The 18,242-nt window shown below is 42.8% G+C and overlaps 5 protein-coding genes across 5 annotated transcripts; 1 reads left to right on the top strand and 4 right to left on the bottom strand.

The window, feature by feature from the left end:
* Positions 1-3,070: 3,070 nt before the first annotated feature.
* Positions 3,071-3,313, top strand: SARC_01655 (hypothetical protein; the record flags this gene model as incomplete). The annotated part of the gene is made up of 2 exons (XM_014304604.1): positions 3,071-3,268; positions 3,299-3,313. 2 exons carry the CDS (start codon positions 3,071-3,073, stop codon positions 3,311-3,313), a joined length of 213 nt encoding a protein of 70 aa, XP_014160079.1.
* A 77-nt stretch (positions 3,314-3,390) lies between these two features.
* SARC_01654 (hypothetical protein) lies at positions 3,391-4,043 on the bottom strand (the record flags this gene model as incomplete). The annotated part of the gene is made up of 2 exons (XM_014304603.1): positions 3,391-3,663; positions 3,738-4,043. The coding sequence occupies 2 exons, from the start codon at positions 4,041-4,043 to the stop codon at positions 3,391-3,393; spliced, it is 579 nt and encodes a 192-aa protein (XP_014160078.1).
* Positions 4,044-4,604: 561 nt separating this feature from the next.
* On the bottom strand, positions 4,605-5,300 carry SARC_01653 (hypothetical protein; the record flags this gene model as incomplete). The annotated part of the gene is made up of 2 exons (XM_014304602.1): positions 4,605-4,898; positions 5,118-5,300. 2 exons carry the CDS (start codon positions 5,298-5,300, stop codon positions 4,605-4,607), a joined length of 477 nt encoding a protein of 158 aa, XP_014160077.1.
* A 1,911-nt stretch (positions 5,301-7,211) lies between these two features.
* On the bottom strand, positions 7,212-7,592 carry SARC_01652 (hypothetical protein; the record flags this gene model as incomplete). Its single annotated transcript, XM_014304601.1, has 1 exon — positions 7,212-7,592. One exon carries the CDS (start codon positions 7,590-7,592, stop codon positions 7,212-7,214), a length of 381 nt encoding a protein of 126 aa, XP_014160076.1.
* Positions 7,593-13,127: 5,535 nt separating this feature from the next.
* Positions 13,128-17,508, bottom strand: SARC_01651 (hypothetical protein; the record flags this gene model as incomplete). The annotated part of the gene is made up of 11 exons (XM_014304600.1): positions 13,128-13,260; positions 13,543-13,615; positions 13,874-14,113; positions 14,360-14,460; positions 14,746-15,070; positions 15,276-15,369; positions 15,524-15,590; positions 15,780-16,134; positions 16,516-16,662; positions 16,984-17,045; positions 17,427-17,508. 11 exons carry the CDS (start codon positions 17,506-17,508, stop codon positions 13,130-13,132), a joined length of 1,677 nt encoding a protein of 558 aa, XP_014160075.1. The 3' UTR covers positions 13,128-13,129.
* Between the last annotated feature and the right edge of the window lie 734 nt (positions 17,509-18,242).

Raw genomic sequence — 18,242 nt, 5'->3', positions numbered from 1 at the left:
GATGATATCAGTATGTACTGCATAATTCTCAAACTCTATACGTTCACCATCATAATCAATTACTGTCAAAATAAACAGATAATGACACGATCCGACGAAACAACTTTAGTTGAGATATAAAAGTTAAAATGTTTTGATTTTATGTTGCTTTCCTTAAATGTGTTGTGTTTATCTATAGTAATAAAATTGAAATGGGGTTGTCAGTTACATGGATTTCATTTATTTATTTTTATTTTTGCTGCAAATATTGCATGCGTATTTTTCAGCGGCAGTCACCCATCTTCAAATGTATGGCAGGCATAAGCCGCACAATGCACATACATATCAGCAACATGCAAAGACTTGAAAGCATACCGAGCCTAAAACAGCCTGAGCATTATGCGGCGGGGCGACGCATGAATGTGTCGGTCTACACAAACTGGCTCATAGATGAGATTCTCTTTCAGGATGCTCCGTGCCAGGAACGACAAAAGGTTATAGTGGTATGTATGGAGTGTCCGGAGAACCGTAGCTGGAGAGCTTGTATTAATAGCCATTGGTGCCATTGGTCGGCTTTAGCCAGGGAGCATAGTCAAAACTATCAACAAGGGTCTGCGGCCGATGTTTCAGTGCCGGCTTGCCTAACAGCCGATGGCGGGCAAAGCAACAGGAGCGTGAACGGATAGCTCGGCCCGCGGAGGAGTAAGGACGGCAACATCACCTGAAATGGTGCTCAATTTGATATTATTATTCAGGGACGTTTGGTACGTCATCAAAATGCCCTGTGCCCGCCCGTAGGTCACTCGCACTTGGGGGGATGTAATGTCCGGGTACCGAACCATATGAGTATACAAAACCGGCTCTAAAATCAGTTTTGGAATATGAAAGGAAATACAACTACAAACAAAACCCACAAAGGATAGCGTGTGTTTGGAATGGTCAACGAGGTAGGATACAGCGTGGCGTGTGCTGTCTAGTTGTCTATTGTAAAAGTTTAGGTAGGCGAGATGCCACGAGGGCATGTGTGAATGAACGAGTAAACAATGAACACTAGTTGGAGACGAGATATAACGCTATGATGAAAGTTAAAGGGTCAGCATACCACTAGGGTGCTTGACAAAGATATCTATTAAACATGTATAAACTTAAACGAGCTATTCATCATACCGAATCGAAATGAACAGTCTTACCTCGTTTATCCCCCACCATCCAACCAGATTGCCAGCCTGATGATGGCAAGTCGGTAATTTTTGATAAGTGGCTAATTATCGGTTTCAGTACAATAACTAGAGACATGAACAGTGAATTTTATATATAAAGAAAGTTCTTTCTAATGATAGTATGTTGTTCGTTCTCAAATTCGTCCTACAAAACATAGTGTTTTTTTCTTCGCCAAGACGACAAAAACATAAATATAATTCCTTCGGCGAAACCAGTACTGCGAGGAATCTATATACGCAATATCTCAGCCTTTTAATACCCCAGAGTATTGCTGATTTCACGAGGCATACCTAACTTTTTTACTGACTATTCTCGTATACTTAAATTATTAAAACTAAACGACAAACTCTAAAAAGATACAACTTCAAGACGTTAATACTGCCTTCTTGGACCGATATTTTCATGAATTCTTTCATGTGGACGACCTACGAGGTTCGGTATCTCGCCTCAGTACCGAACTCTGCCTTGTGGCTCTTTCACCCGATTTATACGTGTGTATTTTATATATTAAACCAATCGAAATAAAAGGGGTTTTCATTGAGTAGATTTCAGTTTTTTAAAGTTGGCCCTGGTTCAAAAAAAGCTACTGTCGAAATGTCGAAAAGAAAAAAATAGAAGAAAAAAAGTTTTTCCCGCAGGGTATAAGGAAAAATTTAGGTAAATTTGATATATCTACTACATTCACATCAGGCTTCATATTCGTTGGAGAGGTTCTGGGAAAATTGCAGGGGAAGTTAAGACTATCGAACTGCCCCGAGAAGCTCGGGGCGAATGATGTAACGATGGAAGACATATGGTGCATTAGTTCACGACGATGGATACAGAAAACCTCTATCATTAAGTGAGAACTAAAACCTGTGTGCCATTGCGTGGAACAAAGCTGACCCACCCTTGTAGTGGTAATATGGGCTGAGTCGGTCTGAGACGTTTTGAACGTTGGGGGCTGTCCGATACCACATCACACAACTGATATAATTAGAATATCCTAGCTAGCTATAGCGGGATGTATCAGAAGCGGTACCAGAAGTCTAGATGATTTGGTCTGTACCGAAATCTGGAAAAAAGTATTTCAGTAGTGATATTCATTGACCAGTACTGAATGGGTATAAATTGGTGCCCGCTGTTCACGGAGAAGGAAGATCCCGAGATGTTATTGGAGAGTCCATATGTCGCGGTAGTTATGTCGATTCTGTAGTTGTAGTAGTAAGTCCGGTCCAATCGAGGGTAGATTAGGGCCCACCAGAATACGCTTTATTAGGAAACTGTTACAAGCAAAGTGGCTGGACGAAAAGTCTAATCTCCGGGGCACACCGGACAGAGGCATCCACTAGTACGATAGTCAAGCAATTTGACCCGAAACGTGTTGGTTGCTATCATGGCACAAAGGCGGGTTGGGGTGTGTTCACGGCGATGAGTAAAGCTATCATGTGAGGGCTTGTCCCGGTCCGTGAAGGGAAGTTCTCCCCTTACAAATCGATAGTAGTATTGGCGGCGAGCATTGCCTGTTATTTCCTTAGATGTGAGACATTGTGTGGTATTACGTCGGATCTGCTCACGGTGCTTACAGGAGTCCTTGTGCGGAGGTGTGCACCCGCCCCTTGATTATAGATAAGTGTAAATACTGAAAGGGAATTTGTCCGGAGGTCTGTTACGTGTCCAAGCGGGTCTCGTAAGTGGGACGAGTGGGTTTGTACTGTTGATCGAGTCAAGATGTAGTCCCAGGCAGCCACCAAGATACTCCACAAATTGGCGTGCTGGAAGTAAACCGCAGAAGCAAAGTTGCCGTATGCGCTGGTATAGGAGTTTTGGAAATGTTGTGCCTGCTATGAAAAATAAATTGCTCTTCCAGTACATTAAGGGCGATGCCAGAATGTTTAAGAACTTTGACTACCAGATTGTGGTGGACAACAATGAGAGTGGGTCTTCTTCTTCTTCTTCTGACGACGAGGACAGTAGTGGTTCCCATACCGACTCCGACTCCGACTCCGACTCCGATTCAGGGTCATGGTCAGGTAGCGGTAGTGACAGTGACAGTAGCGGGTACACACGTGCGACGAAGAAGCAAAAGGTATTGGTACGTCCGAGGAAGTTACCGTAGGGGAGGAAGGAGTAAATGTACTTGGTGAGTAAATACATGCGTCATCAAAGAAATAAGTATTACAACGTAAGTGTGTGTCATTCTTTATTAGTTTACATGTCTACCAGATTCCAATTCTCGCCGCTGCTGACAACCAGGTGCTTGATGTTGGCAGTGGGGTTCTTCTTGAAGGCCTTGTTGTTATAGTGTACACAGTGTACGGTCTTAAACTTGCCGGCAACGGCAGAGTTGAACTCGGGGCATGCCAGGTACTTGCCGACCTCGACCACCAGATTGTCCTTGCCCTTGTTTGGGGCCCGACGTCCGTCCTCGTATCTTGATATATCGTTCTTATAGGAGATGCGCATCCCTTTGGAACAGATATCCTTTTCGATATGTTTCATATATTTGTCGTTGTACACGTTATCCGTATTGTTGAGTTGCACCCCAAGTCTTTTACGCGCGCAAACCGTTTCTGCATAATGTCGAATACCGGGTCGTCGATTTCCTCGTTCTTGGGGGACAGCCATTCGTCTTCCCAGCCCGGGTACACACGGTCGGTAAATCCAACCAGGTCCTTGTAGTCGTCCCTCCATTCCTCTGCGCTCCCGACGAATACATAACAGAACACCTCGATGTTGTTTCTGTCATTTTTAGTGTGGTGAGTTAGGCGCGAGTCGTCTGGATCGATGTACAGCTCGTTGAATAGAGGCAAATAGTTTGGCTTTACCTGGACCATAAGACCCCACCTAGATATCAAAACCATACTGATCGCGGTTGTAATATTATCTCAACGTATAGCTATAGAAGTAAATATTTATAGTAAGACCGCACAAAATATTCAGCCATGAAACGGTTCACCGATTTCCCGGAACGTGAGGGTGACACGGACACAGACGAAGTAAAGGCGTTTACCGAAAAGAGGCTGATGGTGCAGACCCACGTGTTGACGTCCGTGGACAACCGAAACGACGATGGCACTCTAAACGACGGCGAGCAGGGGGTGACCGTGCACCCGTAGCTGGGGTTTATGCCGGATAACAAACCGGATGGAGAGGTGACGCACGACGATATCACCAGGTGTATCCCCTACACACGTATCGTATCATACAATCACAACAAGGGGGACAGCCCTTATCTCGAGTTAAAGGGCTACCTAGTGGACGTGCTGGACATGAAACTACAGCTAGAGGAAGAGAACAACAGACTGCGACTCAGAACAAATACGTTTGAACGGTTTACAAAGCCATTTAATTCAGACGGGTGGATGTACATCCCATTCCCATTCTCTGTTTAAGCCGTAGAGGAACCGACGTACGGGATCGACTCACGGGTTCGGTTGATCCGGAATGCGGATCCCATCGACGAGCGATGAACGAGCGATAACATTATGGTTATCAGCAACAGGGACTTCAACGGTCTCGGGATCGTTTCCTCGATCGGTACGGACAGCGGTAACAGTATCTGGCTGTAGTGGGTTCGCCGTAGGACTCGCAGGTGGTGTGGGGTACGCCTCGGGGAGCGGTGGCAGTTCACTGATAAAGTGGGTCATAAACTCCAGTATGGAGTCGGCCACACCAGGTAGCTGGGCAAGGTCGGATAAGTTCGACTCTGGCAGCGTCTATATGCACGTTGTGAGCTCAAAGGAACGTAGTGGAGGCAACGGCGGCAACAGAGGCAATGCTGGCGGGGCTGCCGGTATCTGGGTTGGCGGTTTAGGGGTGGCCTTAGACTTGGACCTAGTACATTTGGGCGGCAGACGGAGACGGGGGACGGCAACCTTGGATGTATGAACAGGGATCGGTCGGAGCATGGGTTAAAAACTCGGTGTTATGGTCACTTCCTTGTACACACAGCCTCGGTGGATAAACAGACCTTTAACCAATGGGTGGTTGCGTAAAGGTATGGGGCGCCAGGTATTCGGGTCCTGGTTCTCCTTGTTGGCATCGGCATCGGCATCACCAACGGCCAACCCCGTATACAGGATACGGGTACCGTTGCAGCGACTCTGGTTATGGTCCATCGTGGCGTTGGATACATATGTATATGTATATATTTAATAAATAAATAAATAAGTATAGATGCATCGTGTGACAGAGTGGGCTGTGGGACACAGGTTTATATAGACGTATAAACAGGGTAGACAGTTCTATTCCTTGTACCTACTGTGCACGGTGCAAGGGATGCTTTTCCCACCTTCACTATTGTTTACAAACAATGCAGCGTTGTGGTTGGTTGTTGGCAAATACACACGGGAGATTTTGTGTTTCATGGGTTTGCCTTTGCTTACAATCTACACCCCTGACGGTCAACAACAAAAAGAGGAAATTGCTATATACGTACATGCGTAAAGCGTGTACTCTATTTAGTTATTTATTTATCGAGAATCTATCCATCCATCAACAGTACACATTTAGCGACGTCCCCCCAAGATCTGTTTGCTGAGCCGATTGATATACCCGCCCTGTTTGGGGTAAGGGCTGCCGGGACTTCCATACTGCATACTTTGACCGTAGTTACCTGTGGCGGACGGATGATGGATAAATCTACTGTTTGTAAACTTATTATTGGGATGGTGTCGTAAAATATTTGTGCCTCCCGTTGGGGAATGTGATTGGCGTACGCGTGGGAGTGCGAACTGTATCCATAGTCATAGTGTCAGGAGCTGGTACTGCCGGATAACTGTTTGAACCTTTTCAATGGTTGCCCCACCGCATTATCAGTTTCGATCTATCAAGGCGATACTAACGCCTTAGAGTAAATAAACGCTTAGGTTGAGTCTAGGTTTAATAAAATTCAAAGGAAAATAAACGAAATGAGTCTTTTAGTAAAGTTAGGTATGCCTCGTGAAAACAGCAATACTCTGAGGGATTGCGAGGCTGAGACATTGCATATATATAATCCTCTCAGTACTGTTTTCGCCGAAGGGATTTTATCTAGTGCTTCGTTGTCGCTCTACTAGAAACTATGACTATGTTTCGTTAGGGCGAATCCGAGAGACTCGTAAAATCCTATCTTTTAAAAAAATTATAAAAAGAAAAAGAAAAAAGAAAAATACTCTTGATGTTCATAGTTATTGTATTAACCAATAACTCGCCACTTATCAAGAATTACCGACTAGCCTTCATCAGACTGGCACATCTGGTTGGCTGAACGGGTGATAAACTAAGCAACGCTAATAGTCCTTAGAAACCTATGTTCGGTTGAGCAATCTCGCTACCGAAGTATTCAGATACATATAGATTTGGAAAGTAAATATAGTTCTATTGATAGAGCTAGTCCAAATCATATCTTTGGTATTTTAATCAGGCCTTTTAATGGCATTGTCCAAATATTTGATACGTTATAATGGAAAAGGTATTTAATTAATAAAACCGTTAAAAACCATTTAAGGAAAACTAAGTTTTCGTACTTTTAAGAGTACGTTTATAATACAAGACTCTAATGTGGAGGCCCGGCTTTTACAGCATCAGGGTCACCGTGTCCGTCCTAGTCCGAGTCTTCACTACTATCCGCCTCCGAGTCACTATTGTCTGAAAAAAAATTGGCGGGCGCTCATTGGCCGTTGCATTTTTAAATTGGCGGTAGTTTCTTCTATGGGACCGTCCTTGGAAAGATTATCTCTTTTGCGTGGCCTGAAGTTAAAACCGGTTCGACTTTGGGGTCTTGGGACTCTGCTATTGCATTCTCTGGCTGTTTACTAAAATTGGTAATGGCAGCAGCAGTAGTAGTAGCAGTAGTGTCAGGCGTAGGACTCAGACACGCAGCTGATGGGATCTTGTTTTCAGCTTGCCATTTTTTCAGCCTGTCAATGAAATCGGTCATATTAGGCCACTTCTCGGTCGTGGACTTTAAGAGTGTTTCGGTTTTGTCCAGTAGATTATCCCACTCATCGCACCGTTTCTCATCCGTACTCTTCGCTTTTCGATTTTGGTCAGACCCTGGGGCCGGAGCACCCGTGTCTTGGCGGCGGGTTTCTTAGGGTCTTTTTCATGTGCTCTAATTTATCCGTGAGACACAGGCGGACTTTGTTCAGCGTTATGTACTTCTGTAACTCTTTGATCAGCTGGCTCTGCATTTGGGGGTCACTGCAGTCTGTTGGACCACCTGTGACTTCAGCTGCTCTACTTCCCGCGTGAGCCTTGTCAGCTGCTGGACTAGGTTCTGTTGCTGGTTCTGGGTCACGAATACTTCCGACGGTGTCATCGGCCGAGACTTGGGTTGCTTCATTCTGAAGAATCCCCGTAGCTTCTTGGGCATCGGTGCTGGTGTCTAGATTTTTACTAGACAAGGCTGTCGCGTTGTTTCCTTCCATGCTTTATCATGACCGGACTATCCTCTAGTAAGTGCGTCACATAATTTTCATAAAAAGTGCCGTGTTGTTGTAGTGTGGCGCAACGCGTGCTTGTGTACACGTGTGAAAAGGGACGTCACCCGTGGTTTAGCCGACGTCACGCGGTCTGGGCGTGTCACGCGACACCTGGTCTCGCTCAATGGGGGTTACGAGATGCCTGTACTGAACCCCATGTATTTTTTTACCCCATGTATTTTTTTTTGATTTCCCACTGAAATTGTACACACGTGTTTATGTCGCAGCCAAAATATTCAAGATACGTTTACTGCATTTTGAGCTACTTGGTTGCTCTCATATTTCTTATACTTACAGAAGTCAGCCAGCCTTGAGAGAAAGGCCCACCACCAGACGATACACCCAACGATACTAATACGTCTTCTACAGAAGTGGGCTACCATACATTCAAGTCGTCTAAAATTTTCCACTACTGCGCTATGAACGATTGCTACACAGAACCGCTGGAAACACACATGTACGTGCTCTATAAAAATATCTGACCCTTTATTATTACCACGTACACACACACGTACACACACACACACATACACACACTGTGGGGTTAAAATCTATCTACCCTGCATTCTATGTCGGTGTTTGTAACCCCACAATCACTGTGCCGGAAACTAGCAATTTTACAGGCTAGAGCCTGCTCACCCCAAACCAGTACCGTAGGTACGTGCGGAAACACGAAATGTTGTTGCCTCAGCAACAGACTCTGGAGGAACGCAGAGGCGCATAGAATACAATACGATACGTCGGAACTTAACCGTTCTAGTGCTGCACGTGCAGGTACAGGAATAAAACATGCGCTCTCTATTAACCGTATGGTATAGCGTACTCTAACTAACTAACTAACTAACTGAATCGCTAGCTCAAAATGATGGGGTCAGGGATCGAAAAACTGGATTCTGTGAACTCCAATACACCGGGGCAGCAGGGGTCATCCGCTCAGAGCGATTCGATTGAACGCCCTGTGCCCAATGACTTTTCAAGTGGTGATCAGCTTTTCGCAGATGACCCCGGCGGCATTGACAAACGATAGCACACAATGGCTTATGAACTATAAGTCAGTGCCCCAGTTAAACTCATTGGATTCAAAGAGCGGTTGGATAAACCGAGATTTCGAAAACCCTATGCGTATACGTATCCCGCAGAGTGGTGTTAATACAGGCCGGCCAGTAAACTGGTAGCGTGTGTCTGTGTATGACGGAGTCATGTTCCCTACACGTCCAGTTAAACACTATCAACATGAGACTAACGCAACCATGTATCCGCATTACCATAGTGACAATGATAGCGACAGCAACAGCGACGGCAGCCATCATGCGGTCAAAAATGAAAATTGAAAACCCTACTAGACATGTTCAATATTTTGAAAATGGAAATGTGATTCAGCCAATACACTCCGCGTTTAAGAAATCAAAGTGTATTCGTTCTTTTTGGCACGTTAATATGCGTGATATGTGCGAGTTTGTGAATGTTCTGATAACTACATACATAGTAGTGTGATTATTGGAGTGCGGTGGGAACATGACAGAACCTGATATACTGATAGAAAGACATATACGTTGGGGCAGATTCGAGATACTCGTATATAATCCTATCTTCAGGAGAAAAAAAGTATATGAAGAAAAAAAGTATTAAAAAAAATGGTAAAAAGACTCTTGATGTCCTTAGTTATTGTTTTAACCAATAACTAACCACTTATCAAGAATTACCGAATAGCTTTCATCAGACTGGTAATCAGGTCGGCTGAGCGGAGGACAAACTAGGTAACGGTAATAGTCCGTAGATACCTATGTTCGGTTGTGCCATCTCGCTACTGAAGTATTCAGGTATAAATAGATTTGGAGAATAAAATAGTACTATTAATAGATCTACTCCAAATATTATCTTTGGCATTTTTTAATAGGACGTATCCAAATATCTGATTTGTAAATAAAATGGAAATTTAATAATACGTTTATTTACAAGATTCTCACGTGGAGGCCCGGCTATCAAGGACCGAGACAAGCCCTCCCATGAAAACTTTACCCATTGCCGTGAACACACGCTAATCCGCGCTTGTGTCATGATAGCAACCAACACTTTCCTGGTTAAATTGCTTGACTACACTATGGCAGAATACCATTGAGCTTACTTACATCAATGTGTGAGTGACACTTTGTTGAAATAGGAAAGAATCAAAGAGGCTAATCGCACACGGCCTGGTATAGAAGATCGTACACAGAGAAGGAACATACACCATATCCTACAAGACTTTATATAGGTTTCATATCGCTTCTTCGTTCTTCGCTGTCAGTTTACTTTTGTCCTAGTTTTAGGGGTTGTTTTGGTAAATCCGAGTTCTGGGCGAGGTACGAATAAACTGAAGCTGCAAGCATATTCATCTCCATGATCCTTTTTGTAAGCGGAGAGCGAGTATACACATGCACAAACGCCTAGATGGGGCGCTAAAAGTTTGTCATATGATGCCCGAGGAAAGAAACCTCAAACAGGCGAGTCCTGTAATCTAGTTAGTAACAGATCAAAAGACTTTGAGGCGGACGTATTAGCTAGCATCACACAGCATCACACCCTGCCGGCCGTAAACGAACACATACCGATAAGGCAATAAACACCCTATCGCAAGGCGTGTGTCAAAGTTGCTAAAATCAGATCCAGATACAGCAACATTAGAATACTCTCAAGTGCAATCTAAAATGATAAACTGAGAAGATATAAGTGTTGATTATACATAGAACTTTGATAATTGGACTTCGTACGAAGGCGTGGCAGAGAACCCATCTGCCGTGTGTCTAGTCAAACGTACATTTGATGTCAAGCCGGTAGATATGCAGCAGCCCGAAATAAACGTAATCAACCAGACATATGTACACAATAGCAGTTAAGAACGATTGGCACCAAAATAAAAAACTCATCGGAGATGTGCTTGGAAAGGTGGAACGCAGACTAGGTTTTGGTACTGAGAAAAATCTGGTACCCGCCAGGTGTGATGGTGGGTTAGCTTCGCAAAATCCGTACATGACCATAACCCATGGGGTGGCAACATTGGAGTGCGACAGAGACCACCCACACTTAGTGTCAGGAAATATGACCTTACAGTAGCGTAGGGTGGTAATTAAACACTCAAATTATACTTGGTCCTAGAAATGATGTACCAGAAGTTACTGGGTCTGTACGTTAATAGGGGGAGCAATTATACGAACTGAAAGCGAAGCAAAAAAGTGATGAAGATAACAACAATAACAACAGCAATGACAACAGTGACAGTGCTACGATTTCTGATGCACAGTAGGGGCGGGTCTTGGCGGATGAGACACAGGAACAACGAGAGGGAAGATTAGAGCGTAACATGTACACGACAAGGCGCATGTTGCAACAATCACATGTTTACATGAATCGAGACAATTATGTGCATCGAAAATGGTATTACGTTGTGAGGTACGCATGCAAGAGTGGGATTAGTGCTTACGAGGCTGAAAAATGGTCACAAAACTGATCGATAGTGACCTATTTGAAGGAACAAATCTTCCGTCTTTGGCGACTAGGTTCAATAAGTCGATTCTTAAGTTTCGGGAAGTATCTGCTAGAGAGTGTTGTATGAGCGTAAGTTCAGTTAAGATGTATATGTGCACGATAATTTTTTAAGGGTGCCGTTTCGGGTAGAACTGGCACCAACTGGCATACGTACACATAAACATGTTCTATTTGCATTCCTGTTTTTTATTAGCAGGCACAGAATCTGAATCTTGCCATTATCAATATGCATTGGCAGTATGTGCACTCTATAGAAAATATTATTTGAGATGGCTTGCAACTAATCTGCAGAGTTTAAAGAACGAAACAAGGTTATTAGGAAGTCTGTTCTCGAAGACTACACACATATTGGTTTGCATGGAAGATCTGTTATCGGTAAAATCTCTACTTTCCAAATCAGCTACTCTTGATTTAAGTCCTGAAAAATTTCAATTTAACTTGCGAACTGATATAGTCTACTGATTGGAGGATTGAGACCCGTCCCTTTTCCTTGGTTTAAGTTTAGCACCAATATAATTACGATGCGATCATCTTGAGAATTTTTTATTTGTTGTCCCAAGAACCCAGAGTGATAATCTACTTATTTCATCTGTTCGTAAACCACACCTAGATATATAGGCTATTCTACCAACATACGGGCCGATGCGTACAAGAAATCTTTGATGTAAGTCATCACTCACAAAATGCCAGATTGTATAGTAAAATGTTATGGGCCCATAGCTATGGACTTGTAGCCTATTATTCCGAGTATGCCAAAACGGTCATTAATTAGAAAGAGAAAGTGCACATTCATGCCTATAGAAGCATACCAGTAGTAGCACGATCACACTCACTCGCACAAATCTACATACTACCGATTCTTATTAGGGAAGCTAATTTTATTAGTCATCTGATATTCATCACAATATTCCGCGTTTGAACTCGCACGCGATATTACGCATGTATGCTGTATTTTAGAGGTGGCTCGTGATGACAAATAATATGACTTTATAACGAGCCAAGCATTTTTTTTTGACCGCTTGAAAGATAATGAGCTTTCGATTCAAAAAGCCATACACAAACCACAGTCAATACAAGTTCTCAATTATTTAATCGTATATGTCTATGATTCACCTCGACCAAAATATATTTTAAGTTTTCTCTGCACATAGGCTAGAGCCCGTGCATTGGATTTCGATCAACCGCCTCTCAGAATTCTTTGAGGATACCATGAAACACCCATGTATTGTATGACCTTATGCATAAATTTTGAAAACGACATATTGCTGCTCGTCAGTGGAAATACAACGCTATTCAAGTCGATTGTATTTCAGATCACTCTTGAATCAACTCGCCTGCCTTGACCTATCTTTGAGACATATAAATCAATTCATGTTGTTCGAAAATAATTTCCACGAAATTTTGAGTATTCATTTCCTGGCATTTGTCACTTGCACAATTCTGTACACTCAAGTCAACTAGTATTTTCGATTCGTAATACATTTCTTTCATCGCAAACTGCGCATAACACGAGATTTTAAACATCGCTGCTTGAAAAATTATCGTCGGAGCATCGCACACTATGGTTGTATTTTACCAAAGACAAATTCAGTTTAAACTTTGGCATGCTACCTATTCACCCAATTGTGCCTGGTCAACTGTTCTACACAACACTTATGGCTCGCTCGTTACTCGGCCTTCAAAAACTAGGATTTAAGGAGAATTAACGCAAATAGTCAAGAGCGCTAATGTAAGGTATATTTCAAATACAATGACTCAATATTCAGGATTTAGTATAGTGGGGGTTAGAGAACAAGTTTCTAACGACAGAACGTGGGCCAGTACCTAACTCAAATTATGCTGTGACATCCCGAACGCACACACGCCAACTCCTTGAGTGTCTTGGATTTAAGAATCAACCAGAGCTGAATATTAAATGCCCACATACACAGTATCGCGTAAGTATCTATGAATGGTGTTTAATCTTTTGACGACATTCCACCATCCTGCAATTTGCTGACAAGATCTTGTATATGCGCCTTTTCTCTCGACACCTTGGCTGTAGACGAACTGTTAAGCGTTGTCTCCTCGCCCATCATCGAAGCAAATTCTGCAGTGAAAGTCACATGACAAGGAAATCAGTATTGATGTGTTGTGTCTAAATTATGTGATCAATAGGATATGCTACGAGAGTTTCATGAACTATTCGTGTCCACTCCTCGCGGCATCTGGCATATTTTGAAATGTGAACACCAAAAGTAAACAAACATAAGCGATACTACTAACAACATGCACATACACGAGATCTCCGCATGTACAACCTCATTTATCGGACTTGCTAGTTCCACATTCAACAACAACCTCATAATGAAAGCCACAGCAGATGACATACCGTCAAGCACATCGATGACCCCGTATAGCGACCGCTCTTGTTGAGCGAGCAACTTCTTGATTTTCCCTCGTATCTGTTTGGGTGCAAGCATGCAGAATTTGAAATCTGATATAATAGGCCGTATTCCTACTTGTTCTCTCAATCCCTCTGTAGTCAAACAGTCAAAAAATCGAGAATAATGACAGACTGACAAACTAAATTCCGGAAAAGAACCATATTCGATCATGGTTTGCGAAACAACAGATACACAGTCACTACCAGCGATCGTATATGCACAGCTACACAATCTCCTGCATTTCATAGTCAAGAACACATTGAGTGGAACACTTACCTGTGGTATTCCCGCCACCATAATTTCTGCAATAATTGAGTCCACGAGCTGTAAACAACATAGCCCATTCTCTAAGCGCCTCAGGTAGAACATGTCAGTCATCTCCGGTGGAATCTCGGGATGCTCGTCTCCCTTCGATTTTTCCTCAGCAAGATACGCGACTGTCTCCCTGGCAATTTCATGGTCCTCTTTCGCTACCTTCTCGCTATATTGCAAGTGTAGCTCGATCAGACGTTCAACCTGGAAGATTGAATATCATCGGAAGCAGCCGGGTGAGCATGTGCCAGTGTCAGCTTCTACAATAAATTCAGTAAATCAACCGAGTTGCTACCGAGTATTGTTGATTGACGATAAATAGTTCGATGTACGTTTCGACACAACCACAAGAAGCCATGGCTTCAAGAGTATGATGATATATATGTAAATTTTGCGACTATCTTTTGTATGAATCCAGCTCGCGAATTTCAGCTGATTGATCATACGTACCTTAGCAAAGTTATCTTCTACGAATTTGTTAAGCAGCCGATTTCGCAGCGTCGAGTCCCGGATATTTCTGAGTAAAGAATTAAGCACAGAACATACATGTTCTGAGCAAACCGAATAAATGCCAAAAAGGGCGGATTAGTAAATGGCACACTGGTTTAGATAGCAGATATATGTAATTTTGAGTTCTATATGTCAAAGTATACCATCAACATACATAAAGAGACTCAGCGAGATACGCAGCAACACTGACCAAGCAATGGGCACCACCGACCACTAGTGCAATATACGCAATTAAAAAACAATACTCACTGAGATACATACAAGCTCAATCAAATGATAGCTAACTACTCGGTGTGATGCCAAAGTGGGCAACAAATGTAGCTCACCTTCGTATTCGCCTTTATCCGCCACTCCCTTGGCATTCTTGGGCACCTTCATGAACCGGGGAAACAATGACTTCAGTCCTCGTTTCTCCACAAATCGTTTGCACATAGCCACCTCATCGCCGGTCGTGGCGAAACTTAGTGCCTTCATAGCACCGAACACGGCCATTTTCTTTTCTCTCAACATGATAATCATCAGCTCCACACCCTCTCCTTGCAGAAAGTGCTTCTTACCTTCGGACTCGAGGAGAGTGGTAGTGACTGAGTCGAACAGATTGTTCAAGTACTCCACCTCTTCTGGTGTCTGAGGATCTTTATTTCTGTAGCCCTACGAGGTTGAATAAGAAGATCCAAAATTAATATGCAATTAATGACAATGCGTGAGAAGTAGCAAAACCCCGCGCACATTGCTGGACGAGCCGGCATAGCTAGCTAGGAGATCACGAATATATTTCGCCAACATACGCATATACAAACTTCCATTTGTGCAGCGGACAAAAACAGGAATACCAACAATAAAAGGGAGAACATACGGCTAAAATTCGTAACAAATCGTCAATTCCATTCTCGGTCGCCAACTTCCGCCTCGATTCTTTCGAAGTTTGTAGTATTATAGATAGCAGCTCACTGTAGTTAAATTGTTAAAGCGAGGTTTAATCAGCCTTTATTAAATTGTACAGCTTTGGGAACGAAATCCGTTTCTAGCAGAAAAAACTACTCGATCCAAAAATGACCATAATAATCTTGTCCCGCAAGCAATAGCATGATATTTAGTACATACCTGCAGTATAATTTATTAGCATCAAGTCCCTTGGTGAGGAGCCTCCGACGAATCCACGGTAGCATCTCTGCGGGTGCCAAATATGCACAATATTAGATTACATCCCATGTGACATACATTCATATGTTCACACTCAAATCTGCAGATGTTCAAGCTTGTTGGAGATTCTAAAATTTCTCATTCGAAACCTATTAGTGACCGTGGGAACGATCATATGCCAAAGGATAAACATGCAATCATCGACAGAGTAACTTACTGGTTCCTTTCAACATCAAACTCGGAGTGTTATCGTCGATCTCGCAAAGATTCTCTAATATAGTCAGTGTTTTGTGTACACCCTCGGCATCCTCTCTGTTACTCTCATTCAGCCGTTCCAGATTCTGAAACAACAAGGGCAGCAGCTGTGCATCGTGCATGGCTTTGAGCAATATTTCCGCGTCCTCAGGGCTTTCACTCAGAGTATCTGCGTCTAAGATTTCACTCAGCAGTGCAACTGCAGAGAGGGCGATGTCCGTGTTGTCGTGTGATAACAGGCCAAGGATAGACGGCAGCACCTTAAGTTGTACCAAGGTTGCGAAGAGATCGGGCGCTGTGGCGATGACGTTCAATCCCTAATATAAACGCATCGATAGCACATCAGGTTAGAATCAAACGGTCCATAAGTCTGGCTCACGAAGGGACCAATGCAACCCGGCTACATACTCGGTTCAATATAGAGCCTCGTGGATCAGAAAAAGTTCGAACACACCATTGAAATATTGCGACGTCCTGATGAATCCCAGGTAATACTTTAGCAAGCGCGCGCCTCTCAAGCGCATCATACTCTATCTGAATTGACTTACTTTTCGCTTGTCACACCAGTCGGTAACAAAACTGAAATGGATGGACAGTGCATTATACCCACTAATCGATAAGCCTCTATCGTTGTGTGGCAAAATCAATCGACCTCTAAGCTATGAAAGAGTACCACCATGCAACACATTGGCGCTTACCTGTATGTCGTCACTTAAATCCATTTCGCTCTCCAAAAACTTTGTGGGTTCGTCAGGGTATCGCACACGCATTTGCTGATTTTTATACAATTTCTTCTCGAAACCAAGTACCAGTTTTTTCAAATCAGCGGCGTTGAAATCAGTACCCTGCATATACAAATGCATATCTTATGTTAGTAAATGGGTCTGAAGAGTCCGAATATACGATTTATCCCATACAATGAAGATGAGACAGAATCGAGGTATCAAGATCACATATGCTAGGATCTGCATGTTATATGCGACCCTCACGCCTGCCAGAAAATAGCAAAATCTACGATTGGATTCTCTGACCCACACACATCCGTGATTCAAAATAAGAAAGGAATAATTAACATTCTTGTGCACAAGCCCATGGCAGCTGCTCAGGCACATGTGGTCAACAACATACATTTGTGATACAATTTCTACCACAAAAAAAACCCCCACCTCTTCTTCATCGCCCTCGATCATGGCCAGAATCCTGGCTTGTTCATCGTCATCATCATCGTCTAGAATCATGTACGAGATGTGCAAATGTGATTCAGATAGCATACCAAATGCTTGTACTCAAACTGGAATAAGCAACCTTACAGAAAGTACCGCCAGCCTTGGCAACGACACCAATAAATGCGAAGGAAACGATGCCGATCACTAAAGGATTAGCGCGATGCGTGCGTAGCAATGTATCAGCCACGTCTCAAGAGAATTGGTATGTGTAGTCTGGACAAAAGAGATGACATGTGGGTTCATTTTGTATCATTGAATTCGATAAACTCACTACAAAGATGCTCACGTTACAATAATTCGATCTTCGATATGGAAAGAAAAATCAACCTTTACAGGAGAAGTTAGAATCTATCGGTCCAAAATTTCGACCTAGAGTTACACACCTCCGCCTTCTTGATCTTCAGGATCTACATCATCGATTGGTCGCTTTTCGTTGCGTTCTTCAATGATCGCTGGTGCCTGCATACAGGCATAGTCGAAAGAGTGGATATATGCAGCTAGAAATAAGAATCATATACAGCTTGCAGTGCCGACGTTGCCGGGGTGATTACTCACGGTAAAAATAGGGACTTCAAGAAAGCGCAATAGATCACATATATGGTTCATTAAGTGTACTTGTTGAAGTGTTTAGTGACTTCATGCACTAGCCTTCAAAACTAACTAAATAAAATCCAGGTTTTTGAAATATATTCGAGAATGAAAGATGTATGAATTCGTGTACTTGCAAATGTTTGTGCCTAGAACATTCGAGAAATCGACCAACATGAACATAGCAAGTGAGATTGATATCATATAATATATGCAAAACATATATGATATACAAAACAAAAAAACATTATAGTAATGCGTGTACACGATATATATACATATATATATATATATATATATTATATATATATATATATACATGTATTCATATATCTATGTAGATACACATGGCTATATCTACATATATATATATATATATATAGTACACACACACACACACACACACAACACACAAGCGCGCGCACACACAGAAAATATTCAATACAATAAATATCGAATGAATGCGCGTGCACGATATATAAATTTTTATGAAAACACAGACACACAAACACACAAACACACAAACACACAGACAGAAACAAACACAGACACACAGATACACACACACACATATATACACACACACACACACACACACACACACACACACA

This window comes from Sphaeroforma arctica, assembly GCF_001186125.1.
Source record: "Sphaeroforma arctica JP610 unplaced genomic scaffold supercont1.68, whole genome shotgun sequence".
Classification (NCBI taxonomy): Eukaryota; class Ichthyosporea; order Ichthyophonida; genus Sphaeroforma; species Sphaeroforma arctica.
Note: the sequence above shows the minus strand (reverse complement) of the source record. Positions and strands in the feature narration are given on the sequence as shown.